Source organism: Cygnus atratus, chromosome 9 (assembly GCF_013377495.2).
Source record: "Cygnus atratus isolate AKBS03 ecotype Queensland, Australia chromosome 9, CAtr_DNAZoo_HiC_assembly, whole genome shotgun sequence".
NCBI lineage: Eukaryota > Metazoa > Chordata > Aves > Anseriformes > Anatidae > Cygnus > Cygnus atratus.
In genome coordinates this window covers 12,930,887-12,954,332 of record NC_066370.1, presented here as the reverse complement: position 1 = coordinate 12,954,332, position 23,446 = coordinate 12,930,887, and the positions used below count along the sequence as shown (strand labels likewise).

The 23,446-nt window shown below is 38.9% G+C and overlaps 1 protein-coding gene across 3 annotated transcripts in view; it reads left to right on the top strand.

Annotated features, from left to right (window-relative positions):
• LOC118247058 (glypican-5-like) overlaps positions 1 to 22,456 on the top strand; it is a 378,790-nt gene extending 356,334 nt beyond the window's left edge. For 2 of the 3 annotated variants that reach the window (XM_035544740.2, XM_035544741.2), the window contains one exon: positions 13,654 to 22,456. In XM_035544740.2, the coding sequence (XP_035400633.1) occupies positions 13,654 to 13,856 (203 nt within the window). In that variant the 3' untranslated portion in view covers positions 13,857 to 22,456. The remainder of the gene's footprint in view (positions 1 to 13,653) is intronic. The other variant, XR_007708644.1, reaches the window with a different exon arrangement.
• Positions 22,457 to 23,446: the final 990 nt, after the last annotated feature.

The following is a 23,446-nucleotide window of genomic DNA, read 5'->3' as shown; positions in this document are numbered from 1 at the left end:
AATCAGCTCCCATGCCTCTGTACTCTTCATGTCTGTGTGTCTGGTAATTTGCTCTACTTTATGTACACTCCGTTCATCATACAGCTTGGCTTTTTACTTTCTGCAGCAATTCCTCTCGCTTTGCCAACACCTTGCCATTTGCAGCTTTAATGCCTATTGATAGCACTTCGTCAGCAATAGCTGCCAATGTATATTCCTTTTACAAGATGTTCACCCTCAGTTTTTATAGATAGTTGCAAATTTAGTCACAAACTGATCAAATAATTCATTTTCATTTGCTTTTCACATGGAACAGATTCATCAAAATGAATAGATCATCAGAAGATTGAAAACAGATGAAGAAGCTTATCTAGTGTGCATATGTGCTCCAAGCCAGAGTCAGCTCTACCAAAACCATTCCAATGTGTCTAGATTGGTTTTTAATACCTTCAATGACGGAGTCTATTGTGCTAAAGCTATCTGTGCAGCTTTAATACTGGTCCTCATCCCAGCCCCAACACACACTCCCTACCTTGATTTTCTTCTTTCGTGGGTAATACTTCATTTCCCCAGACTCAGTCACAGGAACCTGAACAGTGATCCTGTGAGTAAAGACATAGCAGAGAAGGTTTCTAACACTGCTGCCTTTTCTGCGTCCTCTGGCACCTGATCTCATTCATCAGTGGGCATGTGTTTTTCTTAGTCTCCCTTTCACTGCTGATGAGCCCTTCTGGTGGCCCTTTACAGCCCTGCCAATTTCAGTGCAAAAGGAGGTTTTCACCTCTTGTATGTCACCATGTGTCCCATTCCCACCATCCTGTACCTCCACTTTTCCTGTCTGACTAAACAGGGGACTCCTGGCTGAGCCATGTGTGGCCTTCTGCCTACTCTTCTCCTGCCTGCACGTCCACTGCCATGCTCTGATTCACTAGCTGGAGAAAGTTTGGTAAAACACTTTTTCAGATGCTCAGTTTAAAGCAAAAGCTATTAGTGAAAACCCTCCCCATACAACTGGACAGTAATAAAACGAAGTCCAAGCTTCAGGCACTTCTCCCAATCCAGTTTCAAACTCACCTTGGTGTAAGAACTATAAATTTACAAGTTAACCAGTTTAATTCTGCTTTTGTAGTGGAAGCTGGTGGAAATGCAGGAGAAAGATTCAGCATCAGCTCCTGTATAAGGGACTTTTTTCTCTTAAGGGACAATACTTTGGTAATCCTTAAACAAACAGGACACACGTTGCTTTGTATTTTACAAGAAAACTGTTTTTAGTGTTGCACTGGAAAGCACTGTCACTCCACAGCATTTTTTTCATTTACTATTAATGGCAAAATTAAACTTGCTCTTGATTTTCAGGGAGGTGCAACAACTTGTTGCAGAGAAACAGATGTGAGGCTGTCCATCCTGTATTTTCTTCTCCTAAGCCAGGGTTGGAAGTGAATACTTTGGCTGTTGCCAGCTCTCATCTCACAGTATCTTCTGCTCAACAGAATATCTGTGTTGGAACTTACAGGTTCTTGTGGCGTGGTGACATATCACAGGAGTAGTCATATTTCCTGTTAAACAGCCTGTCTTGACTTCTTTTAAGCTTTTAAGATGTCTTTAGTCACCACTGCTTGAGTGTACCAAGCCAGTGATAGAATGGCATTGTCCAGTGCAAATCCCAGTGCATACCAGTTGAACATGGTTGAGTGAAATGAGTAGTCCTTCTGTCTTTTATAATTATTTTGAACGTTTTTGACCTAAATTTTTAACTAGATGGCTACAGATCTATCGAGCTTCTACTTTAACATTTGATTGCAGCCTTACTAAATAGCTGGTAGCTTTGTAACTGTTCTCACTGATAACTAGTGATAGGACCAGAGGGAATGGCCTCAAGTTGCGCCAGGGGAGGTTCAGGTTGGAAATGAGGAGACATTTCTTCTCACAAAGAGCAGTCAGGCATTGGAACAGGTTGCCCAGGGAGGTGGTGGAGTCACCGTCCCTGGGGGTGTTCAAGGAAAGGTTGGACGTGGTGCTTGGGGACAGGGTTTGGTGGGTGACATTGGTGGTAGGGGGATGGTTGGAATAGAGGATCTTGGAGGGCTTTCCCAACCTTCGTGATCCTATGATTCTGTGATTCTATGTTCCAGATACCAGTAAATGTTAGGTTTCAATTAAATTTAAATTGCCCACTGTTGTTCTTTACTGTCCTCTAATTATCAAGGTATTTGTCTTCTCATGTTTGATTCACTGTAGCTCTTGATTTGACAACAGTGCATGAATACCTCAGTCAAGATCATGACCCTGTGGTGCTTAGATACTATACATCCATGGAAATTTTTGTCAATGTTCTGAAGTGCCTCAACAGTTTAGTAAAGAAATTAGAGTGGTTGCAAATGTGTTCTGAGCTCCTTGTGTTTTTTATAGGAACTAGTTCATTGCTGAGAGAACAGCACTCAGCCAACAGTGATTAGAAGCACACCTCCATTTGTACTGCACTGTCTCTGCCAGTCTGGGAAGCTATTACCTCTTCTTTGTAACACACCAGTCTTTATGAACTTTGCTTCAGATCTCTAGCCTACCCTTAAATTAGGTCTCTTTTTCCCCAGCTAGCTCAGTATGCAGCCCTTTCTCCATCAGCTGGCTCCAATTATGTGATCCTCATACGCTATCGCTGAATAAATGTTCTTTGAAGTTATAAAGTAGAAAGATGCCCTTGGTAAGCTACTTTGATTCATTTGCTTCAAATAGAAAGATTGCTGCTGAGGTATAAAGGTTAATTTCACCCATCTCAACTCAAGTTAAACAAGAATTTAAGGAAGTCCAACAAATGCTGAGTTCACTACTCATATCCCAGTTCTGAAAATTCCTTACCCAGGTAGATACTCCACGTTTTCTTGCAAAGTAAATATTGCGTGGCCTGGATTTTTGCAAGATCTCAGAAGCCCGGGATGAGCCTACAGAGCAATCCAAGATGCTTAGTACGCTCAGAAAAATCTTAGCTGCTTGATTTAATTCCTAGGTGGGAGCCCAGCCTTCTCAGTGCATGCTGAGCACTGTGAGGAATCGACCTCTACCTAGTGTGTCAAGCGTGTGGCCTGAGCACCTAGTCAAGCCCAAAGTCCTGTTGGTGTTCTTTATGTTTTGGCTTTGGCTCCTGCCTGACCAAGGGACAAGAACAGCATTGAAGAGACAGAGAACCAGGACTCACACCCTTTCCCCCCAGGGGAATAAATGACATTGCACATGTAGACATATGCACATTTTGGCATGTATCAATTAAAAATACAAAGTCTTAATTAAACAGGAAGCCCCTTCATAATCCCAAATGAACATATGCATACCTGAATCAGATCGTTCAGAATGCTGCAAATTGAAGGGTCTCTGAAAGCCTATGGTGTCAATGATATGCTGCTTAAGTAGATCATGACACAGTCGACTTTTACAGCCCAAGGCTTTCACACTAAGGTTGAATCTGCATGCAGAATACACTTTGCTAGGCCTTGACATCCACAGGCTGTAGCATAGCAGCCCCTGAGTGCAGGTTCACGACAGAGATGTTAATTGTCCCTAAACATCAGGCAAATAATCTGCATTTTGAAGAGGCTCTAAATGGACATTTACATAATTTGTTTTACAAAGTCCACTGATGCATATTTGCATAATAGACCACAGCAGTGCCAACAGATCCATTGCAGCACATGGTGTCAGCTCTCATGACGTTTTAGTGGGTTTTTCCCTTAATTGGAGCTCTTACAACACAAAGAAATTGTCAATAACTGATACATCTCAAGGAGAAGACTGAGTGCCTGTCAAAGCTGCTTTGTCTGGGTAGAAGCACACACAAGCTACATGCTCAGTCACCTAAGAAGTGCTTTGCTTATATCCATGCCAGTTCTGTGCATAGAAGCAAGCGGAGGTGGTCTTTTACGTACTTAGGATATTTAGAGTCTTAGCTGACCTAGATAGGACAGTTCGTTCCATCTCCTGGAGTCTCCCATCGCACTCCACAAGCTTACAGCAAGACAGTGATGCTTCCATGCTGTCTAAATTCTTCATGCTTAAAAACTGATATGTTTTCTTATTACCACCCTCAGCACCTGGGCACAATCCATTGGAGAGGTGCTGCAGGTGCCAACAGAAGGGCTTTGGCAACCACAATGGCATTCTCACTAGTCCCCCCTGGGGAGTCAAGATTAAGCCCATCTGTCTAGAGAAGACAGTAGAAAGCTGCAGGCGTTTGAGTCCCAATGCAATATTCATCACTCTCAAAACAGCGGTGTTTTTTTTTTATTATTTTTCTATTTTATTCTCGTGTTGGAATTAGTATCTTAAGGAGTTGTTGGCAGATGTGTGGGATTATGGCCAGAAGTGATTTTTCCACATGGCTAAATAGGAGAAGCAAGTAATCACTGCTGACCAATGTAAAGTTTAGCAATGCCGTTTCTCTGAAAAAGGAGGAAGATTTATAGCCCTCAGTCTATCATGTGCCACAGTGGACTGAGCTAAACTCATTCCTGGTAGCTTTGATGTAGATGTCTCCCATTAAATCAGGACAGAATTTGGGAATGAAATTATTGCCTGCCCTGGACAGGAATTTGCTTCCTTTAATTTGCTGCACAGCCTGAACACAGACTGAGCATAGTCTTCCGCATATGCTAATGGACTCCATTTTGTAAGACATTTTATTAGAAAAGTTTATTTTTTTAAGCTCGGTTGTGTATCTCCCTTACAGTTGTGTTGATTTGGGTATTCTTCATCCTGCTGAATGTGATAAGGGTTCCATCAGTTTCACTGCATGCTATTAGTAAGATAATGCTTTTAAGCTGCTCAATATTTTTTCCATGAAACATGTTCTTCTTGCTCAGATATTCAGTAGAGTGATGGCTCTAATCATCCTCTCTGTCAATAACTGTCGGCTGTGATAGAGCTGGGGTTCTGGTTGGCCGGATAAACCTAGCAATGTGAAATAGAGGATATGCATGCTGAATATTTGCCAAATTAGAGCAGGAGAAACGACTAATTTAAACTTCCCATACTAGAGCCAAAGCAAGTCTAATGCTGTGATGTTTTCCTTTACTGCTCTTGATATTAGGTCTAAAATGATTAATCCGGGATAATATCATGCCACAGTTTCTTTTTATTTCAATTCTCACTGAAATGAAAGGCTGGCAAGATTCAATAAACAAATGTTTCCTACTGATGTATTTAAGGACCAGAACTATCCATTGGCATTACAGCTAATCTTTTTTGTCATCCACATTAAGAGAAATCAGATGATACACGGATTGATATAATTTCAGTGTTTATTGTGTAATCATCAATTATGATTATATCCTATCAGAACCTCTTAAAAAGATTGCTAGTATAAAGTTGCTAAAAAAATAACAGACATACAGAAAACACTTGAAATTCTCACTGACACCATCATTAGTATGAAGGAAATTGGGTTCCAGTGATTTAAAAATCTTGTGGCAGGAATCACATCTGTCCAAGTTTTTAGGGAGCAATGGAAGTAACAATGGAAATAACCGGAAAATCTTCACTGGCTTTTAAAGAGTGAAGAACGATAACAGCATTGTGTTTGCAGGGAGAGAAGAACCTTTCAGATGTCTTTTAGAAATATTTGTGGTTGGTTTTTCATGACTGCCATGCTGGAAGTTGATGCCTTGTTTGTGGTTATTATATTCAGGGATTTAGTCAGGCTGCTTGAAATGCATGTGTTGAGTCCATTCTGCCTCTCAGAGGCAGCTGTGAGTTAAAAGGGCCATGCGTCACTGAGCTCTTTGGTGGGTGGGGAACTCTTCTGTCATTGTTTTTCCTCTGCCCATGCCTTACAGATACGACACTTGCTTATGCTAAAATGGGAGAGCATTGTGGCCTGAACAGATAGCAGCTCATCTCTCTGCCCTCTTGGCATTTCCTTGTGGAGGGAGACACATGGACCTCACTAAGCAGCACGGAGCAGTTTCTATCATCTCTTCTGTTTTTGCTGTCTTAATTTGTTGAGTACCGATATTAAGTATTAATTTTGAGTAGCTCTTTCCAGTGTATGTCAGTCCAGTTTGCTCTCAGGGTAGACCCAAGTGCTTAGAACACATAGCAGAGCCTGCTTCACTTGGAGACACCTGTCTCAAAGGTGACAGGATAAGGCATGAGAGACCTGGGTTCAAGCACCCCTCGTAAACCAGCCACGGGAAGGATCTGAGCCTAGCTACCTTCTGTCAACATTTTAACTGCTGCCCTTGTTGGCAGATGTCTGCTCTGTTAGCTTCTGGTGTGGTCCTGTGAGCCCACGCTGACAGGGCCTGGCAGAGGAGAGGAGCACTGCAGGCCTTCCTCCACCTCTGGCACGGGACCGCGGGGCTCACAGCTCCCCAGGGCCTGCCTGCATAGTCAGCAGCAGAAACCTTAATGTCATAGGGCTTTTGGAGACGGAAACTGAAGAATCCAGGGAATTGTGCCCCTAGGACGAGACAGTGGCTGAACAGGAGCTTTCATCTCATGAATCATGAATCTCAGTGGCAGCAAAATTGTCACACATAGGCCTAGGCCTTTTGTGGACTGACGTTGCTGGTCTACAGGTTGTAGCATACTCAGACCTGACCGTCCTCTCAAGCTGTGTGACTATCTTCTCATCTTTGGCATGGAAAAGCTGTAAAGGGTGCTTGTATGATGTGTGAGTTTTTTCAGCTGAGAGAGAAGCTGCTGTTCAGTTTTAGGCCTCAGGGCTGAGACATACGCCTAATTTCAAGCAGGTGGGCAATAGTATTTATTTTGGTGGTACAACCTTTGTTTAAAGTTAAGCAGATGAAATTCAGATCTTCGCTGTAAGTTGAAGCTTACACTGCTGCTAGCATAAGATGATATCCAACCTTTTTATAAAATGGAGCTTTGTCTGCTTAGAGCTGCGAAGCTAAATTAAAATCCTGGTTACAAATGTCAATTGGAAATACAATTACCAGCTTATGAAAAGGCTGGATATTCATAACATTTTCAAGCAAGAAAAGGTGCAGTTTCCCCTTAAGGGAAAGGACGCCAACAGCACATGCTCTTGTTCTTCTCAAGAAAATGAGGAGTGTCTGGGGGAGAGGAGATGGGATGGCCTTAAATGTTTTTGTACTCCCCCTTCTAAAATAAGTTTATAGTTTCCCCATATACAAGTTAATTAAGCTTTCGATTTGACCTTTGTGTTGAGCAATAAAAATTAACTGGGAAAGATGTGGGTAGAATGAGAACACAAACAAACCATGCCCCACGTCAGCCAGTGTGAGAACTGTTTCTGTAACCAAAACTAATGAGATCATCAGGACAAAAGCAACAGCCAAAGCATTTTCAATTATTACTAATATTTTTCTTCCTTGAGCCAGTTTATATTTTTCTTAATTACACAGCTTTGAGCTGTGGTGTGATATTTAGCAGATGCCTTCGGCACTTGGCGTGCTGATCACTTGCACACTCCAGACTGGCAGGGGTACCTAATCTTTGAAGTCTAGAGCGCACATTCATCTTTAACCATAAAGGTCAATCCTGCATTCCTCTCATCCCCCCAAACTCCCATTAAGTTTAATAGGAGGTTTGAGCATGTGAGGCATGCAGTGTCAGGATCGCTCTCAGTCTTCTGGATACTACCAGCAAGGCATGTACAGAATTTCTAAACTTAACTAATTAATTGCACCATACAGCGATGGCAGGAGGCTGTCGCAGAGCTTTTTAGTTGTTCCTTTCATTACAAGAAAGTTACAACAAAAGTTCAACAGATTTACTGGGAACATCATGTTTTACAGATACTTCCATGCTGTGTTTCAGGATATCATGTCAGCTGTGCTGCAGTATGTACGAGGTATCTGGCAAACTAAACAAGCTTAAACATACAACCACAAACATGTGCCTAGGACTAGACTAAAAACAGATGTTTCCAGGAAATGTAAAAGATGTTTGGCATGTTTTAAGCCTATACTTTCAGCTTGTCTGAATTTGAATAAGTCCTGTATTAATATAAACAAAATGACAAAACCTTTTCTAGCGAGTGACTGACTGATTAATGGAACTATTGCTGAATCACACAAGGTTTGTTAGGTTAGATTATTTCTTCCCAAGGAAAAGATAGATTGTTTTATTTTGACATTTACCATTGCAGGGGCTGAGGCGGTTATACGTGTGGGTTTACTTTTCAGCCCTCAGAACTAATAGAATTTTATTGTGGCTCATGAAAATCATGCAGGGTTTGCTATGGCAGCTGTATATCAAAAGCCAGACAAATACAGTGACAGGTTTCCTTACACTAGTACAGCTGAGATCATGTGTAATTCTATATACATTTATATTTATTTATATTTTGCATTTGAATGTATATAGACAACAGATTGTTTGGGAATGGGGGAAGGAGTTGTCATTCAATATAAGTGTGGCTTCCAGGCACCAGATACTTCAAATTGTCTTGCAGTTATTCCTGGCTTTTCTTTATTGCATTTTTTTCTTTGTTACATTTGACTTTTTTTATAACAGCAATTCCTGAAAATCCCAGCCAGTGTTATTTCTTGAGGAGAGTGGCTGTGGTTCTTCTCACGCTGAAGAACTTAAATTCAGAATGCAGTGTGTACAAAATAAAGTAGTTCGCTTGTTGTCCTTCAGGAGGAAGTAATCTGCCAAAGACCGCGCTGAGCTTACTGCAGAATTAAAAACTGGACACAGACAATCTGAGCCCTGATTTATAACTGCTCTCCCTAAGCCAACTGCTCTCCCTAAGCCAACTTCTCTTCCAGTTACATGCTCCCTAAAAAGAGAAACAGAAAGATTGCATAACTAAAATGGAACAGGTCGATTAATCCCTGTAATCTTGACTCATGTTATATAGTGGGCAGTGGCAGGCCCCAAATTTTGGGAATTGTGTCGAGAGTTCATCACACATTGGGAGTTCTCCTGTTCCTGTTTCCACAGCGTCTCTGTTTCCATGGCTGTTGCAGCTATTAACTGGAAATAGTTGGTGCTGGTCTTAATGTCAAGATAATAGATGATTTGGAAATTGTTGTTACATTTCATGGCGACAGCATTGTTTTGCAATTTCAGTGTTCCTTGCTTTGAATATGTAAAAGTAATTTCAGCTTTTGCTACCAGAGGTGATAAAAAGCTAATAATAACACTGCAGCATCTACTGTAATTTAAGAGCCTGTTCCACCGAGTTGCACCTTGCTTTAATTTTCTCCCAAAGCTGTCAGCCAAAACCAAGCCGATGATCAAAGTGAAACTTATCAAGCAACTGAGGTACAACATGGAGAGTAAATGCAGGGACTGACCAGTCCACTGCAGACCTGTGGTGTCAGTCTCATTACAACCTTGATGAGACATTCAAGACCAGGGCATTAATATGCCATCATAGATACTGACATTCAGGCTTTTCAAAGCACAATGTTTGCATGAAAGCCTAGGAAGAATGTTTATTTACAGGACTAGTCTGGCAAATCTGTTTTGTGTTTATTCAAAATACCCTCACCGGGGTTGCACACTTGTGACAATACGTACATTTGCCTGGTGTGATGATCCTTAGCTTCCCAAAAGGTAATCCAGCTTCCCCCTGCGTGAGATCACTCCGCTCATCTGCCCTTCCCTCCCATCTTTGTCTCCTTCTCTTCCTCAGTGCTGGTAGCAGTGGTGGCCTGTCCAGAGGGTCCTGACATTTCCCCATCACTCCAGTGGAGATGTTGTTGAGCGTTGTTCAGTGGCACTGGCAGATTTTTTTAGGGGAACACTCTTTGTCACACTGATGGTTTGCAATCACAGACAAAGAACTTGGGTTAAGAGAAGGGCAAAACTGGAAAAAGGGTGTTTTGTTAAGCAGATGAATTTCATCCCTTGGCAGGACAACAGGAAACCTCTACAGACATTTAAGTAGGCCTTACTGATGCTGTTCATTACAGAGCAATAGCATGCCAGTACACCAATCAATAGTTACATCTTTGATAACTTCTGCCAGAACCAGGGCAGCAAACTGCCAAAGGTTTACGCTAAGGAGGGGTAACTAACATCTGGGCTGACAATATGGTTTGAACTTGTGTCAGATAACCTGATAACCTAAAAAAAGAATAAACGCCTTATTTTTCCCGTGTCATTACTGGCTAAGATTAAGGTGTGCTTTAACGTGTGATGCACCAAACACCTTTGAAAGGCATGCTGAGCCCTCACCGTAGGGGAGGTTTTGTGTTCCTAAATTAGATGACAATGACAGGTTTGACTCTCCCTTTTATCCTGGTTAGTCTCTCTGAGGAATGGTATTGATCCACATAAGTATTTATGAGAAGTTCAGTGCCATCCAAGGGGCACATGCATTACTGGGTAGCAATCTGCGGTTAGATCTTTGAGGTGAAGATAATCCTAAATGCTCTCAACATCGAGGTCAAGTAATTTTCATTATGTGCTTTGTTTATGTTGTCAAGATGTGAATTTAACTGCAGTTAACACGTATGAAAGTTCAGCTAAGGAAGTGGACTCAATCTTCTGAACTCAGGGAGCTGTTCTCTGCACTTACAGGAACCATGGTGCCTAAGGGGATTCAGGGCAATCTTCCATGACCCCAACAGACCTAATCCTTGGCAAGAGTCCCAAAAGGCTGTTCACAAAGGGTGCTCGGGCAGTCAGCTGCCTTCACTGAGTAACCTTTCTGGCAGGATTTGAGTATTCACACTGGAAGCCTGGATTAAGGGCACAGCACAGTAGCTGCTACAGTGGCTGCATTACCATCACTATTTAGTATAACACAGATTTATTTTTTTTCATAATGAATGTAATAATAACTATATACTGAAATAATAAATATATCACATTAGAAAAGTAACAGTGTAGAATAGTCATATACCAGGATCCAAAGGTCGTCGTGTACATCAGCCTGAGGTTAGCTAAGTCTTCAAAGATTTAAACTACGCCATTTCTGGAAAGGAGAGAAGGAATGATGATGGGAAGAAAATTTCTAGCAATGGAGAAAGCTTTTAGTTGTAAACCATATAGCTTCAAAACACAGAAGGTAAATACTAGAACAGACCAGTAGTCAACAGAAGTTGTGGGCTCTGTTTGGTTTTATGAAGTCATGATTTGGGGGTTGATTCACGTGTATTGAACGTCTGGGGTCTGCTTTGTTGAGACTGGAGTTTCATTTCTATGCTAGTCTTCACACTTTTTTTTTAGCATATTCACTGTTGTTTTTTTTTTATTTTTATTTTTTGCCTTTTGAATGTCAGTAGTAGACTGAACTAACCATCCCCGACTCTGAGAAAAAGATTTGAGAGAAAAACTCATTTAACTCTGAGTCTCTCTGCCAAAACCCTGGAGTGAGTAAGCAACTGGAACTCTCAGCAAACTGGAAAAATAAACATGAAATTTTTACACTGCTGAAATTTGCATTTAAAAAACTAAATATAAGATTGAAAAAGATCTTGAACTGAATTAAGACTGAGGCTATTTTTATTTATTTAATTTTAAGAAGAGAGGAAACAGAGCATTTGAAATAAAATACCAGTTTTGCACAGTTAAGTCCTAAATTAGAATTGGCCATGAATAACATCATGGCCAGTACTCCACTGTAAAGTCAAAGATCTTAGAATTTAGTCCTTCCCATGGATGAAGGCGGAATTTTCTAATGTATTATTTAACGCTTGTTATGTAGTGCATTTAGCAGTCACTGGGAGGAAAGCTTTTAAAAACCAACAACCTCTCTGATAGTATTAAATCGTACCTTAGATTTTTGGTTAAGTCAATATTAAGAAAATAAATGAATTAATACATTTCAGTCTGCCCGATTTATAGAGGCCAATCAAGTTACAATGCTGGACATGGCCAAGTGAAAGAGGGGAATAGATTTACCTGAGTGAGGTCTTAATTTAATCAGCTGGCCCCAGAGAGCTGAAGTCAGCAGGCTGGGATGATATAAGAGGCAGCAGAGAAATAGCGCATTTACCGCAGTCGAAAAGGAGAATGACAGTGATGGAAAGGAGTCTCGGCAGTGTCAGAACACACCTATTTCCATGATTTATTCTTAATTTACTTTAATGACAATCTGAAGGTTGTCCATTTTTCTTTAAGTGTCCTCAGAATACTGATATTTTCCAAACATTTATAGCATGCTTTTTCTCCCCCTCCTGTTAGCTCCATCGCAAGTTGGAAATTAAGAGAAACTGTGTCTGCAGTTTGCCATAATGAATTTTGAGTGCAGCAGCAGACTGTCCTTTTCCCACTGTATTCCTTGCCAGCCAGTGTCCTTTCTTTGCAGTCAGCCTTGAATCAGGTCTAGGAATCACAGGTTCCTCTGGAATTAATGTTGATATGATAAAATGGAGGAATTCATTACATTTCTTTTACAGTTTATACTGGCAAGAACAACGTGTGCTTTCTCCATACAATAGTTCATTTTTATTATCAAGTGGGTTTATTGATGGCTGGTCAGAAATACTGACATGCAGACAATGATCTCAGATTGCATCTACATTTCTGGAATACTTTTAGTCTTTCCAGTTTCTGTCAGGAACTTACTTCAGTGATTCAGAATTTTTATTTTAAGATTGGACTGTTGTTGAATTTGCACTACAAACCTATGCCATTTGCTTTCTGTGTGTATATGCATTGCATTCATTAGTATCACACAATATCCTGTAAGCTCGGACCTGAACAATTATTGTTAATTTTTAAATTCTTCCAGGTAAGAATTTTTTGTTGGTTGGTTGGTTGTGGGGTTTTTTTGTTTGGTTGGTTTTTGGTTTGTTGGTTTGTTTTTTGTTTTTTTGTTTGTTTTTGCCAGGCACTGGGTTATGCTGTTACAGATCATTCCATCATCAGAGGAAACACGGATTTTCCCCACAATGCTAGTGGAGGGTTCAATAACAATATGATCGCAATAATACTTGCAAGTAGCCTGGGAATGTCAAGATAAATGGAGACCCTTATCAGTCATTTCTTCATCTTAAACATACGTGTTTCTGCAAGGAAACTCTGCTACTTTCTTAGGAATCTAGTCCTTTATATAAAAGATGCCCCAAATTGCCCCAAAATGCATCTGTAAAGAGAGAAAAAAACACCAGTATTGTTCCATACTTCAAAAGCAAAACAAACAAACAAAATCCTTGTACTTCCTAAGAAAAACTATGAAACAAAACTCAAAGCATTTTCTCTTTGTAGCCACTTTATTTGCCCGTGTCGATGAACAAGGCACATGACACACCTCTGTGGTTCTTTGTGTCCATGGCCTATCTTGCCAGGTTGTCCAGGGGTCATGTACTGCCTTAAGGTTAAGGCAATGCGAAAAGAAACTGGCGAGTTTACTGTTAGTTGACTGTTGGCAACTCAACAACTTGACAGGTATTTCACTGGGGCATGTTACAAAACCAGGCAACCCTAGCATGATGTTTTAAAGCATGAGCCAGTTCCCATACCAGGTGAAACCAAATGTATTATTAATGAGAGAAAGCCAGGTTCTAAAACCGGGTTTAGGCTGTGTCTACAAGTAGAGCAGGCCAGCCAGAGAAGACTTCCTGAGCAAAACACCGGGTGCTGAGCAAAACGCTGCGGCCACTGGGCCACATTAATATAAGTGCCCATCACTCTCCATACATGGTTCACGCTGGAGTACATGTTCTAGCCATAGACAGGATTTAAAGCCACTACTTGAAAGACATGTGATTAATCTTACATTTACTTTCATGTTTTCAGATATACTCAAGGACAAGAAAGCCCATCCAGAAAACAGAAATGAACCAAAACCAACTGTGAAAAAGATTGACACCACAACCACCACAAGCATTGTCAAGTCATCTTCTAAACACAGTGTAACTGGAAGCGGGAGCAATCCAGCCCTGAGTTGCTCACTTGTTATTTTAACAGCACTAGCAGTTCTGTGGCATTGTCCTCTGTAGCTGCATTGCAATGCAGCCACTGCACAACCATTTCTGTTCACTGTCATTTATACCTACAGCCTTACCCACAGAAAACAAAGTTAAATGGCTCTCTAGTTTATGCGATATGTTAGAATAAACATTAAACAATCTGCTGGGGTTGGCAGATAGGAAGTGTCATCACTTACAGTGTCTGAAGATAGCTTCTGACAAAGCCTACCCAGGATACAGAGGGAATGATGACAGAAGTCTGAGTAGCTTAAGTTATGGGGTAGAAATAATTGAGAACACAAAAATTGTGTATGTGTGTGTTACTGTTTTTCTCAGTTTTGTTCACTGGAATCGCACTGGCTGGTTTTGTTTAATTTTTTCTGATAAATTAAATGAATGGTGAGTATTCAAATTTAAGCCAATATATACATTATTTCTCCAAGGAGCAGCTAATAAGCTATGTCTACAGTTGTAAACCATGTTAAAGTGAAGTACTCTTACCAGCTTGATGAAATTCCTAAGTGGTCAAGAAGATCAAAGCATGTTTGAAACTTTTCACTCTTACTGTTTAGATTGTAGGAAGCAACATAAAAGCATATGGTGTGTCTAATATATCAGTATAGTTGCCTTAACCATGGAAAAAATTAGAAACACTTCGTTTACTGAGAGATAGATAGTGAGTTTCCCTGCCCTACAAAATGCCATTACCAAATGCTTAAGCATATGCTCTCAAGGCTTACTGGATCCATGTCCAGCAACAGGAAATACAAGCATAATAATGTTTTGTGAAGTTTGAATGCGGTTTTGTACAGAGCAAAAAAAAATGATAATTCAGTTCAAACTTTGCATATATGATGTTAAAGAGAAAATGACTTAAATTTTCCATAAAGGTCCCAGAGATGTAAGTTACCAGGAACTCCCATTACACACAAACTAGATTTTGTGCATTGTGGATCTCTCAAATCATCTGTTTCATAAGCTCTGTATTATTTAATTACATTTAATGTTTAAAATTTTGTATCATGATAGTTGTAAATGTAAAGCAATCAAATCTAGAACATTCTCTATAATGTCTCATCATGATTGCTATCCTAGAAAATGCCAAAATATGCATTATATTAGAAGGCTATTTTTTTAAAAATTAATGATACATTGATACATTTTAACTTTTCAGATGAAAAGTACTATCATAACTTCTAATGGGTTAAGAGTTAATGTGTGTTTTACAACTATGTTTACAGTGCCATTGAATATATATATACAAACACAACTGTATGAATACAGTGATTAATGATAAATTTATGAAGCATTATAATTGTTATACTTACTACATTTCATAACTATTACAACAGTTTAATGGCCATTTTCATGTTGTAGACTATTATTATGTACAGTTTTATAAGATTTAATGTAAAACATTTACCTTTGTTTTTTGTAAAACACCACTTTTGATACTTGGAGCCACACAGCCATTGTCAATCAGAAGAAAGAACCCTGTATCTTACAGCTTCAGGCATTTTATTGGCAACTTTGATTATGAAAGACATGCTGATTCAAAAAAGGTGCCATGTGCCAGTATTACTGTGTGCCATTTTATAAAATGGCAATAATACAAGACAAGTATACAATAAGTGGACAAAGACTCACTATATTTGTATGTTTTCAGATAGCATTAGTGAACATGTCTAAATATATTTGCAGAGGTGGAGCTTCAGTTTTGTTTTTAATTTGGGCTATGAGTTCATATTTACAGACATAAAAGTGTAACCAGAACCATCCAGCTGTGAAAGAGTTGTCTCTAAAATGAAAAGAGCTAAGTTTTCTAAAATAATTCAATTTTCATGTTGGAACAAGGAGATAAAATGGAAGAAGATACTTACGCTAACATGAAATACTTCGAGTTCTGATTTTTCAAAATGGAAAGGATATTAGTATCACTACATAGTGTTTTCCAAATCATATCAATGTAAATCAGTTTTCCCAAAGGTACAAAAATGTCTGTCCTGTACTTTCCGGAGTTTTGAGCTGCACCAGTCTATTGAACCATAATTAAAAGTGCAACTTGTATTCATTTTCAGTGCCCTTTGGAAAAGCGCACTTTTACCTGAGGGGGTGTGCAAGTCATGTCATTTGTACTATGAAAGGACAGTATCATTCCTGCAGTCTTAAAGGATCAGTTGTGACGGCTGCTGTTAGACAGTTTGGTCTCTGTGCGGACACAGAAATGTACCTCTGGTGCTAACATATCACCAGCTCCTCAGGTAATACTGATCACTGTGGCTTCACTGAAGAAATTCAAAGGTTTTTCATGCTTGTGAACCTGACCCCTAATTTAGTATTCTCACAACTGAGATACTGTCATTGTTATTTGGGCGCACACATCAGCGTTTGCACACTTAAGTCACCATCAGGATTCCTGTGGATAGAGGTGTGGTTTCAGGGTTGAGCTCTGAAGCTAACAGATTTCTGCTGGGCAGCTTGGCCTTTTCTCTTCTTCACACCTGCAGAGTGGGAACTTGAATACCTGGAACTTGCATGTCTTTTTGAGGTCTTTCCTCTAAAAGTTCTGTGGTTTTAGCTCAGACCAGTGATGCAGCTATCCTAGTATTTAGCTGTAGCAGGGCAAGCGCAGAAACCCTGAAAGTAAGTGTGTATGGAATAACTCACCCAGGGAACTTTTTGCTGTTGCTAAACCTTTAATATAGCTAATCAAAAAAATGTGAAAAATTGAGTGTTTGAATTTTGGGGTTGGTTAGTATTTTTATGATGTAGCATTCATCTCTGAAGCTAAACAAGGCAACCCTTTTCAAGTTGCTGTGATAAAACTAGAACAAATTCAAACAGTGGGATGAGGTAGATTCATCAATTTATTTTGTTGGACTCAATACTTTAATAGGCACAGAACAGAGGATTCAACAGCTATTAATGCATTTCACGCTGATGTACTTTTACACTGTAAGAAGAGTTCTGGCCAAGCTGGCATGAAATCTGTTCATAATGTGCATCAGAAATGGTGCAGCTGTAAAGAGCCATGCAGTATATTTTTACTGATAGTTTGTTATTTTTCTCAGGATCAGTTACATACATATAAAAAAGAGTATTTTCCATCAAACAAAAAAAATGTGTACTAGCAAAGGCAAAATAAAGTTCCTGTGTCAGACAGGAAGCATTTCTTTTTGAATGATCAAGATGCCTATTTGGCAAAATCTTAGTTTGATATCAAAGACTGTAATTCTCAGTAATTTCAAAGGTCTAAATTCAAAATACTTTTGAACTTGTCTGTGTAATCTCAACGTAAAATAACACACCAGTCTAAGAGCATTGCTGTAGCTTTGCCTAACAGTTATGAATTTTATTTAGCCACTGCTTTTTGAATGTTTATTGTTTTGCTATGACTTTCTTTTAATATTTTGCTGTGCCAGCATTTCTGAATGCCAGCGTTGGAAAGTAACTGCTGTCATGCATTTGTAAGTAAAAACAATCTATAATTTTCTCTTGATAGCGATGTAGGCTTCTTAACAAATAAGACAAAGTTGCCATGGACATACAGTCAGTTCCTAGTGTCTCACTGTTCTTTGGGCAACATGTTACACCAGGTTCATGTGAGAGCTTCAGGTGGTTTGTGTATCACTGTTCTCCTTCCTGGCTATGGAAGTATCAGGGAGAAAAGTGAACACAGATGGACAAAAGCACCTGTGGCTGCAGTGTTGCCATTGCATGGCAACCTCCAGCTGTGTTTTCCAAGGCCCTGAGCTGAGTGTTCCCCCCTAATTTTCAACAGCTTTTACACCTCTCCATGTTTATGCATAGAGACTGGGCAGGCAAAGAGCAGCAGCAAAGAGCAGCAGGAGAATCTAGACTGCATCTTAAGGCAACTTCACAGACACCTGCTATGAATTGCACTTTCTTTGTAATTCATGTACTCTACAAAAACTTGTTTTCGGCCTTGATTTTTTTTCCTGGCTCGCCTGTTGCCAGTGTTATGTCCTGTCCTGAACCAGGTACTCCGTCATTGTGTAAAGAACTGTTGATTCTGATCTCTCACACAGTAATGAACCTTTTGAGGTATAAATATCTGTCAGAGCTTGATAGAGCAACACAAATAATTATGTCCAGCTGCATTTACTTCATAGGCTCTGGGTATGGGTATCTGGCTATGAGATTCACATCTCTTTGATCTCTTAAATCAGATCTGTATTTAATATATCCCTATTTTATTTTGTTACCAGGACTGTAACACATATCATAATTTTTCAGTTTGACTCTCTTATGCTGTATGGGTCTTCTCAATATTGTCCTAATGATGCTGTGTGCAGTCTTCTTTTTAATGTTAGATGAGCCTTTTTGCACAGACTTACTGAACCGTTCTTATTCAATACTGCACATGATTAGGTTTAAGCAAGACCTGTTCGAGTGAAAAGAGCTGAAGCACATTAAAGTAAGATACTGAGTAGGAAAACAATCCAGAAAGTCCTTATGTTGCTGACTGGGACTCTTCATATTTAGCAGATTTTAAGGCTTAGCTAAAATTACGGTCAAAAATTCCTAACTAACGTGGGTTCAAGGGGATTTCAGCTGATTTTTTAAGTGGGAAGTAATTGATGCACAATCTTTCTTCATCTCTCTGCATATGGGTCTGTACATATAGGGGACATTCACAGAATCACATAATGTTAGGGATTAGAAAGGACCGTGACAGATCATCTATTCCAATCCCCCTGCCGGAGCAGGAACACCTAGATCAGGTCACACAGGAACACATCCAGGTGGGTTTTGAATGTCTCCAGAGAAGAAGACTCCACAACCCCCCTGGGCAGCCTGTTCCAGTGCTCTATCACCCTCACTGTAAAAAAAGTTTTGTCTCATATTTAAGCGGAACCTCCTATGTTCCAGCTTGCACCCATTGCCCCTTGTCGTGTCATTGGATGTCACCGAGAAGAGCCTGTCTCTGTCCTCCTGACACTCACTCTTCATATATTTATAAACATTTATAAGGTCACCCCTCAGTCTCCTCTTCTCCAAACTAAAGAGACACAGCTCCCTCAGCCTTTCCTAAAATGTATCTTGCACATTGACCAGCATGATATCAGAAGTGCTCACATTACAACTAGCCAAAAGCATTTGAGACATTTATTTTCATTTACAGCATTTCACTATTCACAGTGTTGTTTTTAATGACATATGGCATATGCATTAATGAAAACTGAAGGATGTGACAGTCAATGTCGTTATAGCTGCAGCATGCCTCAGTTAAAAAGAACGTGATAATGTCGTAACTCCTGTTGCCCCTGAAGTCTGGAATTGTTCTCTGGTTTGCATTGTCACTCTCTACGGAACAACATTTTGAGTTGTATTAAATATTAAGCCACAAAAAATAAATATTGGCCAAAGGATTGTAATAAATAGATGATAAACTCAGAAAAGTATCCTGCATTTGAAATAGAGAATAAGCCTAAATAAGAAACCCATTCTGGACCAAAACAATTGTTCAAGACCCTTTCTCCTCTCCAGATTCAGCCCCATTCCCTTGCACTACGTACAGCACAATATGAAGCCTGTATGCAAGAAACTGCTGCACTGAATTCAGGAAAATGAATTTAAACTATTGTTGTGTAGTAGTATTTTGAAATCTTGCTTAAAGCATGTCTCCTTTGGCTGGTTATGAGGAATGTATTTAAACAGTGTTTGCAGTTGCTTAAGTTCTTATATAGTAAATATTCACAGTTGCTACAGCTTTCAGAAAAGGCTGCTGGACACACACTGTGCAACAATATTTTTGTGTGACTCCCATGCAATTGAGTTCAGGTCCGTCTTTATAATAGGCTGGTTTACACATTCTAATTATTATCAACACTACAATGATTTTCACTGCAAAAATATAACACGCTTTTTAGAGAAGGGCACACAAGAGAGAGGCTACTGATGCTTTCATGAGGCATGTAAAGTACTTCATTAAATAGCCAGTAACAACCACTGAGGGTTTTTTTTCATTTCTGTGCAAAATGCATTAATATTACCTTGCAAAATTATGCTGTTTGCACTTAATCATTTCAATTAATCTTTAGTAAATTACCCACTACTTTGTAATTATAATATTTGCAGCTAATTTAGTGCCATTCTAAAAAATCATTTGTTGCATAATATAAGCAATTAACATTTAGTCATTTTTTCTTTTGCAGGGAGATATATAAATTATCCTCAGTGGCCTTTCTGTACACCTAATTAGCACCTGTCTGAATTATTCTACAGGCTATGGACATTTCATTTGAAAAATAAATGCATTGCTAGTTTCATGAACTCTTTATAAATACACAGTTGTAAAATTTACTTTCCAGGTGAAACAAAAACATGTTTTCATATGTCTTCTGTGTTTACGAGGTAGGCTAGGCTCTTAGGCTATTACATCTAGAACAGGTGCTGGCATTTTTAATGCATTTAAAATGGAAATAGTCAGATACCTTTCTTGCATAATTTAGTAAACTATCCCAGATTTGTAGCGTATTCTGTAATGAAAAGGAAAGCAAGGGGACATCAAGAATATAGATCCTAATGTAACTCTCCCACTTCTGTATATGCATATACAACTAGGAAGTTTAATTAATTAGGGACTATCCAAAGCATTTCTGTGCTGTAGTGTCAAGGATAAAGTTGTGGAAATTAAAGCAGATTGCTTCAATGTTGTAAGCGAGCTTTGAGGTAAACACTAATTTTCTATTTAAATGCAGAGTATATTGACTAAGATCATTTGATCTTTCTAAAAACGAGATCTGAAGCGTTCTAACAAGAATGCCAATATGAAATATTTACAACCACCACACATATGAAATTAGGAAATCGAAAAGATTTTGAGATTTCTCTGTGGGTATAAAATGTTGCAACAGACTCAGCTCCTATAAATGAGCACAGCTCCTTTGATTTCAGTTTAGCTATGTAAATTTACCCCAGCCTAGTATCTAGCTCAAGAATGTGAATTCCTTCCCATCTTTTTGCAGGTGCAGAAAATCAAGAGTAACTGCAGAGATTACAAAATTTGCATTACAGTTTTACATTCCTTGGGCCATTGATCAGATAAGTATCATCATGCCTCAAAAGGAAATCCATAACACATGGGATGCCGTGAGTCTTCTGGCATTTTCCATTTCCAGGGGCATGGCAGGGGCCTTTTCAAGAGAAACAGCTGGTACGATCTGGGGGCTAAGAGGAGCTGTTCATACTGTGAGTATCTTTTAGGGGAGAAAGTCTTTCTCAGAGGTTTGTTGATATAGATCAGGCCTTGAGGCAGATCAAGTTTGATTTTTCTGCTTCATGTTAAAATGTAAGATCCAGGTCTTAAACTGGCCTCAGGAACTCATTGAGACTTGGTGGAGAGAACAGATCACAGCTTTGATATTTTCACAGAAACTTAAGCAGCGGAGAAGGAAAGCAACCATATTCTGCTTCTGATGAAGCTTGTATATTTTTGCATTAATTTTCAGATAAAAATGACCTGGCGTTTTCCAGGCTAGCGGTGACAAATTCGTGAGTTCCTGTAACCTTATGTTATTCTACAGAGAAGAAGGGAAATTTCCTCCTGAGTACGAACAAAAAGAAGGTAGTTTTCTTGTTTGTTTTAAAATTGTATTTTACTCTGTGCAAAACATCCATACTTGGAAGAAAAACAAAATGGGATGTTGGGTTTCACAGAGACACAAATTCGCCTGATTGGAGTTGTTCTTGGTACATGTAGTGCTAACAGTCTGTCCAATTCTCGTGAAAGAGGATATCCTCCCCCTTTGGCTCTTTTGTTTGTTTGTTTCAGGAAAACTACAGTATATGGCTTAAAATCATGTATAGTCAAAAAACTGTTGACAAGTCCACAAAGCAGTGAAGAAAACAGTTAGATGTTTGCTGGTGGTGTCATTAAAAATGAGAAAAGGAATTTAACTGGAATATTTGAGCTTTCACATTAGGGATGAACAATACAGTTGAAACCTATTTCTAAATTACATAGTTGAATGAGAGAGCAGGGTAACATAGCAGCAATAATATATGAAATGTTTATCGTATACCATTTTATCATATGGGGCAGTATTGGAATAAAAATGGAAGTCAACACACTATACATCATACCACCATTTACTGTATTTACTGTACTCCAATATCAGAACTAATATAGTATGAATGTTTACAATACACTGGGGTAGATATTACAGCAAAATACGTGCTTTGCCATTTAGATTTTTAAAGAATTAGTTTGTGGCCTCCTAGTCTTTTTTTAGTTCATTTTATTTTACAGGAATTAATAGGCTGCTTACATTTGTATTTTACATTAGTTGCATCCTGGGTATTTTAAGTTCCAAAATATATTGGTTTTGCCCTAAGCTGTATTCAAGCTATAATAATTATTTCTGTTTCCCAAGTACATTTTATTTGCAGTATATATCTTTATATTTTATTGAATAAATTTGTCGGTTTTCTTTAGTTTGTTTTCAGCATTGAACATGATAAAGGCAATTTAAAAAAGAAGTCTGATATTTCTTCTTTTAAGACATTGAAGAACAAGGTTACTTTGAAAAGTTAAAGGAAACTGTGTTTTGTAAAGGACAGTGAGCTATGAATGGGAATAAAAATAATTAATCCACAGCTGGAAATTGCTGTCTTCTAATATAATTTTTGTATTTTTTTCTGAGTGTTTTTCAACATCTTCGTAAGTTAGAAAGATGGAAAAATCTTAAGATTTTAATCAGCTCAGGTCACATTCTGAATAAAGGATATAGACCTTGATTACTGCTAGAGAAGTCAATACTTTGGCCATACTCTGGCAAAGAATGATTTATTTCTTCAGCATGCAACTACTCTCTTGCTCTTCTTGTAATAAATACAGTGAGATGTAAAGGTGCCTACATGCTCTTCTGGGAGCTCTTAATATTATTGAAGAGACACAATACTTGCAGCAGTCTCCTGGGTAAATGCCAGCATACCTCCACACAACAGGTAGGACTCATTTCATCAAAACTTCCATTCCTACATAAACAATCAGATCTGAGCAAGACTGAGGTCTTTTGCAATAACTGTGTGCCATATTAAAAGCCTTGCCCTTGGTTTTGATTCGGATTGCATTACTTTTCTGTCTTCATATAGGCCACTATACTGGAAAAAGGAAACTCCCTGCTGTTTGGTTGTTTTCATCACTTGTCAGTTATGAACATTGCAGTTTCTCTTCTTTTGAAGGAGAAAAATTTAATCTTGTATTATTATCATCAGATGCTGATTATAGTGCTTGTGCCTCTACCATTTCATTAAGTGACAGAGCAGAGACCTTAGCTCTTGCAACCATTTGTTAGAGCTACTTCTCATGAGCTTCTTTTCATTGTTCTGTTAGAAAGGCTCTTTTTTTCCTGCTTATCTCTTTTATCTCCTGTTTTGGTAATATTTAGGAGGTTCTGCTAGTATTCCCAAAATGGGCTGGGTAAAGACCATAGAACCACAACAGTATTATGAAATAAATATTAAAAATAAAAGTCTTTAAACGACTGTATTCCTGCTATCTACCTACCTGCTTCTTCATTTGTTTTTTTCTTACTCATTTTGTTTTCTGGTTTCATGATGATTTGAGTGGTGTTTCTAAAGCACCCATGATT